The sequence below is a fragment of the Maniola hyperantus genome, chromosome 28 (genome assembly GCF_902806685.2).
Source record: "Maniola hyperantus chromosome 28, iAphHyp1.2, whole genome shotgun sequence".
In the NCBI taxonomy this organism is placed as follows: domain Eukaryota; kingdom Metazoa; phylum Arthropoda; class Insecta; order Lepidoptera; family Nymphalidae; genus Maniola; species Maniola hyperantus.
In genome coordinates this window covers 5,418,362-5,433,844 of record NC_048563.1, presented here as the reverse complement: position 1 = coordinate 5,433,844, position 15,483 = coordinate 5,418,362, and the positions used below count along the sequence as shown (strand labels likewise).

At 37.8% G+C, this 15,483-nt stretch overlaps 2 protein-coding genes across 3 annotated transcripts in view; both read left to right on the top strand.

Annotated features, from left to right (window-relative positions):
* The first annotated feature begins 5,427 nt into the window (after nt 1-5,427).
* The window catches only part of BNIP3 (BCL2 interacting protein 3), a 38,338-nt gene continuing 28,282 nt past the window's right edge, over nt 5,428-15,483 (top strand). The window contains exon 1 of the mRNA XM_034982843.2: nt 5,428-5,656. Coding sequence (XP_034838734.1) covers nt 5,617-5,656 — 40 coding nt within the window. The 5' untranslated portion in view covers nt 5,428-5,616. The remainder of the gene's footprint in view (nt 5,657-15,483) is intronic.
* The window catches only part of LOC138404429 (uncharacterized), a 223,631-nt gene continuing 219,218 nt past the window's right edge, over nt 11,071-15,483 (top strand). Inside the window, exons 1-2 of one of the 2 annotated variants that reach the window (XR_011238372.1) lie at nt 11,071-11,806; nt 11,991-12,846. Coding sequence is in view for 1 of the 2 variants with exons in the window: in XM_069508305.1 (XP_069364406.1) it covers nt 11,615-11,806; nt 11,991-12,413 (615 nt within the window). In the remaining variant the exon portion in view is untranslated. Of the gene's footprint in view, nt 11,807-11,990; nt 13,634-15,483 lie in introns of those variants that run through there. The other variant, XM_069508305.1, reaches the window with a different exon arrangement.

Here is a 15,483-nt window from a genome sequence, read left to right as displayed (position 1 = left end):
GTGATGACGAGTGTTTGCATTAGTGTTAAAAAGGTCAGCAGCAAGCTGTGGGGCATACACCCGCATGCAATCATGACTCACCTCATGTATCGCTTCGCTTGTGGTACCGGCTTAAGACCAACAGTTTGTAACTAGTATCTAGTTAGTTACATACAAAATATATAGTACCTACGAAAACAGAATGTTGTAGCATTCAAGAAACATAGCCTCCCTGAAATAGTACTAAGGGTATCATGAAATTAATAACACTGTAATGTTGAATTTTCATAATATGACGGTTTTACATAACAATAAAACCGATATTATGTGCCGAGAGGGAAAACATACAGCATTTATGTATGAAGAAGCAATTATGTACTCACCGCATATATGCGCGCTTCATCCATAAACATGTATATTCCTATGCAATAATGTAGTTTACCTTACCGGATATAGGGGCGCTAGTGTCTCACCCAGCAAGGCAGTGAGCCGCTGCCATCTTGGATGTCATAGTCTTCACCAGGAAGAAGTTCCTGCAATGCTGTATGTTTTCCCTCTCGGCACATAATATCGGTTTTATTGTTATGTAAAACCGTCATATTGATGTGCCTCCGGAAAACATACAGCATTTATGTATGAAGACGTGTTTGTTATCTGCTGGTGAAATGTATTACCCACAACGCTATGATGAATCAAAGGGAGTTAATCTGTCAATTGAATAACAAAAATATTAATCGTTAAGTTAGATCAAATAACCACGTCCCCTTCATTCATTGTCACCTATTAAAGTTATTGTTATTTCTAACCAGGGTTAATAAGTTAAAATATAATGTCTAAAAGACAAACAATTTAAATGATTTATGTCTGTAATTTTGATAAGGATTACTAAAACTCAAACCGGACCATATAATGATTATATTGAAAAATAAGCTTCAGTTATTTTTAGGTCTCCTCCGGACAATAATGATTTCAACAAGAGTGTCTGGTAATCTCCAGTTACCACGAGATACGAGTATATCGTCCATTGATTGGTTATCTGTCCCCAAAGAAACTACTGCTGATCCACTGATGAATGCCTGGGGATACAGGAATGCTGCCACATTGCTTAAGAACTGAACTGTTCCAGTGATCTATTACAGTACGTGATGCGGCTTCAGTTTCATTACAGTTGGTGATAAAAAGATTACAATATATCTAAATTCTTAACTTCATTCTGCTTGACCTATTTTCCTGTGTCAAAGACATACATGTAGTACTACTGTAGTATACTAGTACATTAATAGAGAATTATGTTTTCTGTTATGCTATTATGTTTTGAAAGTGTCCATCCGTATTGATGTTAAGAGTGAGTGTCAGTCTTTGGGCCAAATAAAGTATATAATATATTTTTCCCGGTGACACAGACTTTCAGTTGTCAACCCTTCGTTCCGAGGCAACAATTGTCCATATAGGTTCGTCTAGATATCTCGAGAAGTGTGTGCTTAAATGAGAGCTTCTGAAGTTAGCGCTTGAGCTCTACCTTAAGGTCCTGTATGATAAATGGTTTAGTAATTTTGAGTTTAGCCACGTCAATAATTGCCTAGTGTCCACATGTGGATCATAGAAAGTTAACCGCCACCAGGTTTCGCACCAGTTTAACCATTTTTGATGTCTGGTAGGTAGGTAGGACAAAAATTGCTTCCAACAAGCACCTGTTCTTTACTTCTCGTATAGACTAATCCTTTATTTGGGCACCCATCCTCAATTTTTTCAGCTTCCGTGTAAATGTCTGGTGGACACTGTAATGTCGTGACATCTATCAGAGTCCCTGATAGGTTCTATAGTTCATTTGAGCTCTGCTTTCAAATCTTGAAGCCCAAAGGTCTTTCACGTGCCGCATTTAAGTACACCCCAGCTGCACTTGTTCAAGTAAGTCAGTACTTCTGGCAATTAGTTTGGAGAAGAAAACACCCATGCTAAATTGATGTCTCAATGACCTGTTGAAAGCATCTATAACTTGCTGATCAATCTTTGCAGTCGATAAAGACATCACACTATCTTTATTCCCTACTACAGTAATCTGTTGTGCTGCAACCAAATCGATCTCGGACGGCGCTTGAGGGAAAAGATGACACTCTGTGGGAGGTTTTCCTCGTGACAGCCTTGAGCCAATAATGTAATCTGTTATGTGCGGGAGTTCGATTGTTAGAATCAGTAAAACCCACGACTTTGTTCATTAAAATGAACGTTAGAACGAACGAGTGAGTGAACGAATGAGTGTTCGATTGAACTAAGACTTGCGATTTTTACAGAGTTCTTGTGCTGTCTTCAATTGCCACTATAACTGCATAAAGTTCCTTCTATTGCTGTGCTATCATTTTTGATGCACTCACCAAGTTTCTGGCATTAATTTCCCGTTTAATTGGGCACTAAAAGCCAATCAGAGGCATTATTCGCCAAGCAGTGGATGGCAGGTTTTAGGTGTACATATTGGCAGCCTGAGACATGTGGTTCCGCGCCGCCATGTCATTCCCTGTTCCACGATTGTGGATTCAGCAGTCTAAAACATATTATCGAAACGTTTGAGGCGTATTTGGATCTGATCAGAATGTAGTCTGCTTCTGGGAGTTACTAAACTGGCGAAGTCTGACTGTCCTAGCAACCGTTGCATTTCGTGAAGAGTGATTTCAGATATTTTCAGTAATAATTCTCTCAAAGTTCTCGTTGATAGTTTTTTACTCTTTATTATGGGCAAGAACATTGAATTTTCTTATAGTCTGCCAACGAATACCCAGGTATTGTAGGTCTTGTGTCAGTGTTAGAATTGACTTTTAGTAATTGATCCCGATGTTGCTTAACTTCGGTGATCGGACGAGAACCGGTGTCTTCAACATGGTATGGACGTTGGCTTTTGGTAATTGATCCCCCTGCCCCGAAGTTCCAAGGACCTCACGCTTCCGCAGCGTGAAGGCATAACCTGGATTGGTCTTGGTTGACCAGAATTGCCAGCCCAGAAGTTCCAAGTGCCTCACGGCTTCCGCAGCCTGAAGACATAACTTGGATTGGTCTTGATTGACCAGAAGGAAGTCGTCTAGGTAGACTAGCACTCGACATTCCTTCGCATGCAAGGTTTCCGCAACCAAGCATGTTACAGGTGGGGCGCTGCCGCCAGACCCAAAAATTAGACAGGTTGTCCAACTTTTGTTGTAGAAAGCTACGAACCGGTATGACAAATCAGACGGGATAGTTTTGTTTCACAAATTTGTTTCGTTCTCGAGGGTCGAAAATCAGACGCATCGATCCAACGCTTTCCTTCCGCAGAAAAAGCTCGGAGATAAAACTGGGCATTTCCTTGTGAACCACTTCTACTAGTTTTGGTCCAGTAATTCTTGTGTCATTTAAGTCGTGACAGGTGACCAGGTTGCATGTTGCATTATTTGTTTTGTGGGCATTACCGGGGGTAGTTTCTTGTATTAGGGTATTCGAAATACCGTAATTGACATTTACAAAAACTGTTTGCACCAAAAGCTTGCCAACGATATTAGAATGTCATTACATAACCTGTAACATGTGTTGGATAGGTTTTTCAATTGTAGGCATTTATAGCTGTAATATTTATAAATATGGGCCACCAGGGGATTGCATAAACGCAGTGAGTGTTGCTTTATCCAAAAAGAACCTCGTCACTATTGTTAAAAGCCAATCCGGTATTTGACAACTAGTCAAATCAGTATCCTATAAAGCGTTAAAACACACGCTCAGCACGCGAGGCCCCATGAAACACTGGCATGTGACGTCACAATGATTTGACGTACTTTTCCAGCTTAATCAATAATTTAAAATGGTTATCACACCCAAAACTAACAAAGGGCGCGGACCTCACATATCAGCATATGTGAGGTCCGAGAGGCTTCCAGTGGAAGACCCTCCATTCAGCCATCACTGAGAAACCATTCACTTTTGACATATGCAAGTACCGTATCCAAAATTTCCTTAGAGTATTTAAAATAAACATCTCCATGAAAATTCTGTCTGATATTCATCTCCTGCGCCTTACATAATATATTATTATGCTATACATTCGCCTGTTACCTAAACAATTTGTAAAGTTTGTTCTGATAATTTTTAAGACAAAGATGATTTGCTGAATGTTATTTATTTATTTAACCATCTTTATTGCTAATCATTATATTCAAAAGAATAAAAATGCAGGAGATACTTAGACCAAAGGGCGACTTTATTAAAGGGGGTATCTGGATTCTTAACTGAGTTCTGTTTGGTATAATAAAGCATTGGTGGTAACGGCCATGATGTCCTCAGTGGGGCCAAATAAGTGTTAGCTATTGTTTAGTGAGTACAGTTCTCCGTTATTTTCAGTTTACGAAACCCCTTTAAATGAGCAATTTAACCAATGTCTTGTTATAACCAACATCTCGCCACGTGGGCGAGATAAAATGTTATCATTCGATTCACTGGCGTAAAATTTAAATTGCACTCAATTAACTTTGTACATAAAATAAATAGATTCAATAACCGATTATAGGTAACCATTGGGACTTTTCCTCGCCAAAACTTGTATTTAAGAAACCTAGATCCAGATTTAGATTTCGGTGTCGGTGTCGACACGTTCGTCAACCAAATCGCCATTTGTTTAATTTGGTTTCTCAATTAGCATCTCATTTGCATTAGATACACAATATGGTAGATGCATTATAAGATATGTAAGAAAACTCACCTGGTTGTATAACGCATCGATTCGAGGATCGATCGTTACCTGGTAATTTCTCGCCGTTTCTCTCGGGAGTCACTCTCAATCCTGCTCGTTGCTTGAATCGCTGCTGGATGTCGAGGTATCCCCTTTTTCAAGAGCCCTCTCAGGCACCAATAAGCGCGAAACACCAGATCGATTAGCTTACGTAGCCTATCGACATTGTTCGCGCACGTGGGGTCCAACCAAAATGTCCCCACGGTAATATTACGAAATAATAAGAAAATATATATCATGATCACCGTATTATCACATTTATTGCACTTATTGAAAATATTTTTTTTGCAAAGGAAGACGGATTAACGATATAATTTTAGATTCGACGCGCACGCGGCGAAAGTACACAACGCTATGACATCCAAGATGGCAGCGGCTCACTGCCTTGCTGGGTGAGACACTAGCGCCCCTATATCCGGTAAGGTAAACTACATTATTGCATAGGAATATACATGTTTATGGATGAAGCGCGCATATATGCGGTGAGTACATAATTGCTTCTTCATACATAAATGCTGTATGTTTTCCGGAGGCACATCAATAGTTAAATACTTTCTTATTTTGTACTATTAATAACATTATCTATGAAAAGCCGTATATTTGATAACGGCAACATTTTTTTTTGTTTACAAATCCTTATCCAATCAGAAGACGATAATATGCGTCACGCTCTTCTATTGGCTAACAAATAATCGACTATACGTGCAGAGACGTGCACCGTTCCTGTCAACAACCCCAAATCAAAACAGAAAACAAAGAACTTCTTGCGAAATCGCTCTTCGCGAATGTTTTTATTGTAATTACAACGCAAAAATACCTTGGAACATTATTTTAAAAGTGTAATAATCTGTATAATAACTTTTTGCATCAGTGTTGTGACGAAAAAAGCGAGAATGGCTGCACGGAAGCTGAATACTATTGAAGATTTAAGTGGTAAGCTAACATTCCTTTTTCATAAATAAACAATGGCTCACAACACAAAGTGCAGTCGACTGTGATTCAAAAACAAAAGTTCCTTGTTCGGAAACATGAATGATTAATCGTTATTCTTGTAATTTCTCTTCTATTTTAAACACGTAAACAACGCGTACGATCGTTTCCTTCCTAAATTGCGCAGTTATTATTTTGCAACAGCTGTGTCCTTGGAAAGTTAGGTATTTATTCGTAGGCAGTCTATTTGATATGCGTCAACCTTTGGGGTTAGTTGGAATGCGATAATAGAATACTGGGTACCTCGTTAAAAACCCAACGAAGATAATCCGTTTTTAATAATTAATACGTTGTTTACTTGAAGCAAATTGTAAATGGAGATTTTAATTTCATCATACAACAGCTGATTTCCATTTCACCTACTGTTTATTATCTCCTGGTACTTTTAAATGAACTACTTAATTTTACTAGGACCTAGGACCATTTTTTTTTACCTAGATTTGTTTGTCAGTTTGCCTGTAAGAATAATAAAATTAGTGAAACAAAATTTCTCAAAACCATCATCAGCAACCCATGAATGGCTAACTACTGAGAACGGTTCTCCTCTCAGAAAGCCATAGTCTACCACACTAGCCAAGTGCGGATAGGCAGACTTCACACACCTTTGTGAACATTATGGAGAACTATCAGGCATGCAGGTGTCCCCTCACCATGTTTTCCTTCACCGTTAAAGCAAGTGATACCGAAAAATTAGGTACATGGCACATGCCTGGGATCATATACCCCTCTTATAGATAACTAGCTTATGCTCGCGACTTCGTCCGCGTGAACTACACAAATTTCAAACCCCTATTTCACCCAGTTAGGAGTTGAATTTTCAAAAATCCTTTCTTAGCCGATGCCTACGTCATAATAGCTATCTGCATGCCAAATTTCAGCCCAATCCGTCCAGTAGTTTGGGCTGTGCGTTGATAGATCAGTCAGTCAGTCAGTCAGTCAGTCACCTTTGCCTTTTATATATTTAGATTACATAATATTATCTTAATCATTAGGCTACCACCAAAATATCAACATAAAATGAGAATAACATACTTTTGTAAACAAGTTTATCTTTGTTTTGCAAAAACTTGCAAAATTAGCATAACAAGTAACAATAGAATCATTATTCTACTATCTAGGATCCAGACTGCCATCTAATTACCATAAAATATACTAACTAGGTATAATTAAGTTTATGCAATGGCACACCAATTACGTCTATATTTAATAACCAATTATTATAAAAGTGCTCATAGGTTTCTGTAACCAAGCTTGATGCTATTTGCTAATGGTCATTATTTCGTAAACAGTAGTTTTTTAAGGTTCCGTACCTCAAAAGGAAAAAACCGGTCAAGTGCGAGTCAGGCTCGCGCAACGACTTCCGTACTATAGTCCTATTTTTTCGACATTTTGCACGATAATTCAAAAACTATGATGCATAAAAATATATAAAAATCTGTTTTCGTTTGTACAGGTGAAGACCTTTCATATGATACCCCACTTGATATAGTTATCTCACTTCGAAAGTTGTAAATACTAATTATTAGTTCATGACCACAATTTAATTTTTTTTGTGTGACGTAACCACAAATTCACGGTTTTCAGATTTTTCCCATAATATCAGCTATAAGACTTACCTATCTACCTTATAGGATTACTTTGTTGTCTGTCAAGAAACCTACAGGGTACTTCCCAGTGACCTAGAATCATGAAATTGGGTAGGTAGAGGTAAGACCTACCGTCTTATAGTAGGCATAAGGAAAAAAAACTGAAAACGGTTTTCAGAGCTTTACCTGCACCTTCTAAAACTGATTTTTATTTATTTTTATGCACGAAAGAAGAACAATTGTAATTAACAACTTATTTATATACCTACCTACAATCAGCAAATAAATGATTTGTATTTGTATTTGTATTTTAAGTCAGCAATACAAAAATAAACTATTAGCAAGTTTAACAAGTTAAGCCTACAAACAGTATTAACAGAATGCTTACAAGGTGTGCAAGTGTACACTTGTTTTATCCTATAAGCCTGTTTCATGCAAGTCTAGACTTTAGTCAGATAATGCTTTAGCCCTCACTTAGAGGCCCCGTAAACGGTCCAGCATGTTTGTCCAATTTTACGTGTTTCACAAATTATGAAGAACTAGCTGATGCCTGCGACTTCGCCCGCGTGGTATTAGGTGTTTAAAAATCCCGTGGGAACTCTTTGATTTTCTGGGACAAAAGTAGTATGTCACTCTCCAGGGTATAATCTATCTCCATTCCAAATTTCATCCAAATCCGTTCAGCAGTTTTTGCGTGATTGAGTAACAAACATCCAAACATCCACACTTTCACATTTATAATATTAGTAGGACTAGCTTATGCTCGCTGATAATTAAACTAACGTAGGCATCCACTAAGACAGGATTTTTGAAAATTCGACCCCTAAGGGGATAAAATAGGGGTTAGAAATTTGTGTAGTCCACGCGAACGAAGTCGCGAGCATAAGCTAGTCTAAAATGATACGAGAGTAGATTGCGTTGGCAAGGACGTGACGAACATAAACGAAACCATATGTTCCCAAAGTGTAGGCGGCTACGCCCACTTTTATTGTGTCTACTTATATTATATCGCCCATTATATTAAGGCAACTGGTTAAAATGTTAAAGGTATGCCTATTTTTTTACCCGACTCCGGCAAAGCCAAATGGAAGGGTTATGACTTTCGCAGTCTATGTACAAACAAATCGATCTGACGGATGTAAAATCCAATATAGTGAGAGTCTTTAAATTTTTTTTTGCTATTGTATCGTGTGGGATGTCAAATGAATGAAGAAAAAGGTACGAAACCCTAAAAATGTAATTTGCGAAACCTGACATTAACCGTTATAGGATCACTTTGTTGTCTGTCTGTCTGTCAAGAAACGTACAGTGTACTCCCCATTGACCTAGAACCATGAAATTTGGCAGAAAGGTAGGTCTTATAGCAGACATGAGGAGAAAAATCTAAAAACCGTGAATTTGTGGTTATACTAGAAAAAAAATGTGTTCTTGAACAAATATTGCTATTTTCAACTTTCAAAGTAAGATTACTATAAAAAGTAGGGTATCATATGAAAGGTCTTCACCTGTGCATTCTAAAACAGATTTTTATTTATTTTTATGTGTCATAGTTTTTGAATTATCGTGCAAAATGTCGAAAAAATACGACTGCAGTACGGAACCCTCATTGCGCGAGCCTGACTCGCACTTCGCCGGTTTTTTTGAGGTACGGAACCTTAAAAATTTAATTTTCGAAAATGGTTTTACGCCATAAATACATTACCTAATAGTTATTTTTTTTGTCGTACACATTCAACAATAAGCTGTGATAGCCTAGTGGTTAGGACGTCCGCCTTCTAATCGGAGGTCGGGGGTTCGATCCCGGGCACGCATCTCTAACTTTTCGGAGTTATGTGTGTTTTAAGTAATTAAATATCACTTGCTTTAACGGTGAAGGAAAACATCGTGAGGAAACCTGCATGCCTGAGAGTTCTCTATAATGTTCTCAAAGGTGTGTGAAGTCTACCAATCCGCACTTGGCCAGCGTGGTAGACTATGGCCAAACCCTTCTCACTCTGAGAGGAGACCCGTGCTCTGCAGTGAGCCGGTAATGGGTTGATCATGATCATGACACATTCAACAAACAATTACGTACTTCATGCGTACCCAATGCCTACTACGTGGCAGATAACGATATCTTGGCAGGTGTTTTGCAAAGCTTAGTGCGCGCTATCGTGTGTTTAGACTAGAGAATCGCGCGTTTTTTAGGGTTCCGTACCTTAAAAGGAAAAAAAACCGGCCAAGTGCGAGTCAGGCTCGCGCAATGAGGGTTCCGTACTACAGTCGTATTTTTTCGAAATTTTTCACGATAATTCAAAAACTATGATGCATAAAAATAAATAAAAATCTGGTTTAGAATGTACAGGTGAAGACCTTTCATATAATACCCCCACTTGATATAGACACTCACTTCGAAAGTTGAAAATACTAATTATTAGTTCATGACCACAATTTAATTTTTGTGTGATCTAACCCTAAATTCACGGTTTTCAGTTTTTTCCCCAAATGTCAGCTATAAGATCTACCTACCCGCCAAATTTCATGATTCTAGGTCAACGGGAAGTACCCTGTAGGTTTCTTGACATACAGACGGACAGACAGACAGACAACAAAGTGATCCTATAAGGGTTCCGTTTTTCCTTTTGAGGTACGGTACCCTTATAGGATCACTTTGTTGTCTGTCTGTCAAGAAACCTACGGGGTACTTTCCGTTTACCTAGAAGCATGGGCAGGTAAGTAGGTCTTATAGCAGACATTAGGGGGAAAATCTGAAAACCGTGAATTTGTGGTTAGGTACATCACACAAAAAAAATTGTGGTCATGAACTAATAGTGTTTTCAATTTTCGAAGTAAGATAATCATATCAAGTGGGGTATCATATGAAAGGATTCTGAAACAGATTTATTTTTATTTTTATGTGTCATAGTTTTTGAATTGTCGTGCAAAATGTGTAAAAAATACGTCTGTAGTACGGAACCCTCGTTGCGCGAACATTTGCATAACGTCATTAAGCGATTCGCATATATTTCCGACGGCTTGTATTGTACGGAACACTGTCCGAGGCCGACTCACACATGACCTGTATTTTTACGGTAATTTAATTACAATGATACAAAAACAATAGTTGAACTTTTAGCTGAGATGTTTTGAGTCGACGAACCATACCTACCTACTCTCATAATAGAGAATGTATTAGGTAAATAATATATTGCACCCATAGAGTTGACTCGTAGTTGACACGATCCGATGGTTTGGCATAAACTACAGACCATATTTGGTTATTTATATACCGAACCAGTGGTAGATGCATCCGACGATTCGAAAGTACCTACTTGTAAAAGTTTATTTGAATAAAAAAGATTTTTATTTATTTACTATAAATTTAACCGACGACGCGACTTCTTAAAATTAATTTAAAAAACCGGCCAAGGCGCGAGTGATTGTTATGCAGTTTCAGTGCATATAATGTACCCGGCAGGAAATATTGTACACCGACCTTTAGAAGGAGATTTCAGCTTTGTAGAGCGGTGTCTCTGTCACTCATACCTATGCGACGACTGACGTTGTCGGTCTCAACGACAGGGACAGCGCTCTAAGAAACCGCTATCTCTTTCTAAAGGTCGATGTATAATATATCTTGCCGGCTACTGTAAATAGGAACAATATATGATATTATATATTTATGTATATGTAGATGTTCACGAATTGGTCCCTGATGGATCTAAAATGATACTCAGTAGTGTACCTAAATATAGCGCGGGTCTTTGCTCGCAATTTAGTAATTGAGATCAATTCGACTTCTCCGGTTTGGGTCGCGTGGGGTACAGTACAGTTACCAAGCTGGCAATGTAATTTGTTATAGATATACGTCCCGCAAATTGCTAATACCCGTGGCCGCCATTTTAATGACGTCATCACTAGACTGAAGTGTCGAGCTGATGGTACCTATATTTTTATTTCGGCTGACTCCAAAATTATTATTAATATTATTATTTAATGACGTCATTTCGATGTTAATGAGATATGGTTCCAAAGCAATAGCAATTTGCGGGACTTATATCACTTTGACAAGACTCAAAAAACTAGAACCCAGAGCCGTAAAGCCAGTTAAAAATGTCGCTTTGAAGTTTGACGTGACTTTGACATCTTGTGTTATTGGCGCGCCGCGCGTCGCTTTGCTTTTGTTTTGGAAACATTTCTATTAAAATAATACTGTTTAGGTATTGACATGGTATTGAATAGAGAATAGAATATTTATTAGTACATAATTAATTAGTAAAAACAACACACGACGAATTGAGAACCTTACTTTTTGGATGTTTGTTATTATAAATCAATGGCATCGGTGGATACGGTTGCATCCGCAAAAATTACTTTTTCAACTGAAGAAAAGGAGTTATTAATCTCCCTTATAAAACGGGAAAAAGTTGTAGAAGATAAGCGAACTAATAAAGCCACCAATAAATTAAAAGTGGAGGCGTGGGAGAGGATACAAAAAAAATATAATAGCCACGATTTTGTTAGTAAGGTAAGCAATATTTTATACTATAACTAGCTGATGCCCGCGACTTCGTCCGCGTGGAATTAGGTTTTCAAAAATCCCATGGGAACTCTGTCAGCTAGTCTTAGACAGCATCGTCACCTACCACCAGGTGAGATTGCAGTCAAGGGCTAACTTGTATCTGAATTTAAAAAAAAATGTAATATTCTAGAGAGAAGTCATACAATTGAAAAGATGCTGGGAGAAACTAAAAAGGTCAATAAAGGACGCCCAATCCCAAGAAATGAAAAGTAGACTGTCAACAGGCAGCGGCAGCCCACCTCCCAGTGAAGACTATGTGCCAGGAGAGGTGCCATACCCTGTGGAATGCGACACTGTCTTATCATCATCTACGATGGCAACTGACCTCATCGCCACAAGGCAAAACAATATCTTACAAGAGAAAGAAGAAAGAAAAGAACTCTTCTGCATTCGTCGTTCCATTCTAATGTTAGAAAAAGAGGTAGCCGTAGAAAAGTTGAGAAGTTTAATGGAGATCAATAAAACCAAAGAGTTATTAGAAGTAGAGAAATTGGAACACCAGAGGGCGTTGCATAAAATAGAGCTGCAGCGTGCTTTAGACCCTTTAAAGTAGTTTTTAGGGTTCCGTACCTCGAAAGGAAAAAAGGAACCCTTATAGGATCATTTTGCTGTCTGTCTGTCTGTTGTGTCTGTCAAGAAAACCTATAGGGTACTTCCCATTGACCTAGAATCATGAAATTTGGTAGGTAGGTAGATCTTATAGCAAAAGTAAAGGAATGTATCTGAAAACCGTGAATTTGTGGTTACATCACAAAAAATAATTAAAATGTGTTCATGAACAAATAATTAGTTTTTTCAGTTTTCAAAGTAAGATAACTATACCAAGTGGGGTATCATTTGAAAGGTCTTCACCTGTACATTCTAAAACAGATTTTTATTTATTTTTATGCATAACCGTTTTTGATTTATCGTGCAAAATGTCATAAAATACGACTGTAGTACAGAACCACAAAGCTCATTTGACATTTATTTTTAATCCATTGAAGGTTTTCTATGAAAACTATTTTGATATCATTCAGTGAAGCAGCAGCCTCCTCTAGACTTCTCCATTTTTTCCTATCTAACGCTAGTCCGCGCCAACCCTTTGGCAGGTCATCCTCCCATCTCCTCTGTGGCCGTCTTCTCGCTCTCTTCCCATCTCTGGGGTACCAGTAAGTATAAGTATGTATAGTGCATTCAAAATAAACTGGCGTGCTTCCACTTGAGACCGTCATTAGGACAAAAACAATAGGATTAAGTTATGGCAGGTGAATTCAAGAAAAGTTTCAACACTGTGAGGTTGAACAGGCTCCTTTAAAAATGAATGGGTAATAAACCAAACACTCATAGAGCCCCTATGAGTCTTTGATTATTACCCCTATTGTTTACGTGGCATGTCGAATGTAATCCTATTGTTATTGCTAATGGCGATCTCAAGCGGAAACACGCCAGTTTATTTTGAATGCACTATACCTAATAATTTAATTTAATTAGAAACTTCATTGTTCTCTCTCTAAAAATATTTGCTCAGTATTAATTTAGTCAAATGTACATTATACTATACATAATTTGTATACAACCTTTCTTGTACGTCAATGTTCTTGCAAATAAATGATTTATTTATTTATTTTTAATTTTTATTTATTTACTAGAGACCTGCCCCGGCTTCGCACGGGTAGCTTATTACAATTTTCGTAGGGATCTCTAATTTTTTTTTGAAAATAAAATTTAGCCTATATCACTCAAGAATATTGTAGTATTCTACTGGTGAAATAATTTTTAAAATCGGTTCAGTGGTTCAAGAGATTACTTCCTATGAAGCGGTTGCGGTGATAGTCTAGTGGTTAAGACATCGGTCTTCTATTCGGGAGGTCGGGGGTTCGATCCCTGGTATTAAGAAGTTAAATATCACTTGCTTTAACGGTGAAGTAAAACATCGTGAGGAAACCTACATGCCCTGAGAGTTCTCCATAATGTGCTCGAAGGTGTGTGAAGTCTGCCAATCCACACTTAGCCAGTGTGGTACAACTATGGGATAAACCGTTCTCATTTTAAGAAGAGACCCATGCTCAGTAGTGAGCCAGGCAAGTTTTTGTTATGAATAAACAAACTTTCATCGCGCAAGATTTAAAATTACCAGGCACCCATATCAGTTAAGAGTTTATGCTCTGTGAGGCCGTTGACCCGTCGAGACGTCTAGGTGCCTTTGACCTTCGAAGGCATACTACATTTAGTTTTATGTACCAAGTACCCAACCTCGGATCTATACACTTGTTTGTGTGTTATATTGTCCTGGTACTTTCTTTGTGTTGTTTTCGTTCGGTTAAAAACCTTTGAAGTAAGTAAGTAAGTATGAACAAAAAATTAATTTAAACAATTAATTTAGTTTTAATTTAATGTTTTTAGGGTTCCGTACCTCAAAAGGAAAAACGGAACCCTTATAGGATCACTTTGTTGTCTGTCTGTCTGTCTGTCTGTCTGTCTGTCTGTCTGTCTGTCTGTCTGTCTGTCTGTCTGTCAAGAAACCTACAGGGTACTTCCTGTTGACCTAGAATCATGAAATTTGGCAGGTAGGTAGATCTTATAGCTGACATTTGGGGAACCGTGAATTTAGGGTTAGATCACACAAAAAAAATTAAATTGTGGTCATTTTATTTTATTTTTTACATCTTATTAGAACGGCAGTGCCACTTACACTAACTAGATAATTAATAATAAATTGAAATACAAATGAAGGTACAAGAAAAAAGACATAAAATACAAAACGATAAAAAATCAAAGGATTTTGAATATGTACGCTGAGAACATTGAATGACATATTCATGTAATGCTCTCAGCGTACTTCATGAATCATTAGTATTTTCAACTTTCGAAGTGAGTGACTATATCAAGTGGGGTATCATATGAAAAGTCTTCACCTGTACATTCTAAAACAGATTTTTATTTATTTTTATGCATCATAGTTTTTGAGTTGTCGTGCAAAATGTCGAAAAAATACGACTGTAGTACGGAACCCTCATTGCGCGAGCCTGACTTGCACTTGGCCGGTTTTTTCTTTAACTTTTAATTTAGATATAAAAAAAATATTTCTTTGTATTGTAGTAAGTAAATAAATTTAAACAAACTTTAAGATTTTACACCAAAATACATTTGTATTACTTAAATATTCCTATTCAGAGAGTTCAGGGTTCGATCCCGGGCACGCGTCTCTAGCTTTATCAGGTAGGTAATGTGTGTTTTACCTTTTTAGCTATTAAATATTACTTGGTTTAACGGTGAAGGAAACATCGTGAGGAAACCTGCATGCCTGAGAGTTCTCCATAATGTTTTCAAAGGTCTATGTTTTTTTTAAAAATTTCAATCAGACCTGGTGGCAAGTGATGATGCAGCCTAAGATGGAGCGCGCTTGCCTAGAAGATGCCTATTCACTCTTGACTTGTTCTTAAAGTCTGCCGAAAGTCTGTTCTCAAAGACTTGGCCAGCTTAATGGACTATGGCGTAACGCCTGCAGTGATGTGGTTGTCTCAATAAGTCTATGAAAGCCTGAGAGGAGACCCGTGCTCAATAGTGGGCCGGCGATGGGTCGTGATGTTGATTAGGTCAAATTGGGATGAATAAGTAGATATCCATAGATATTTTGTTTT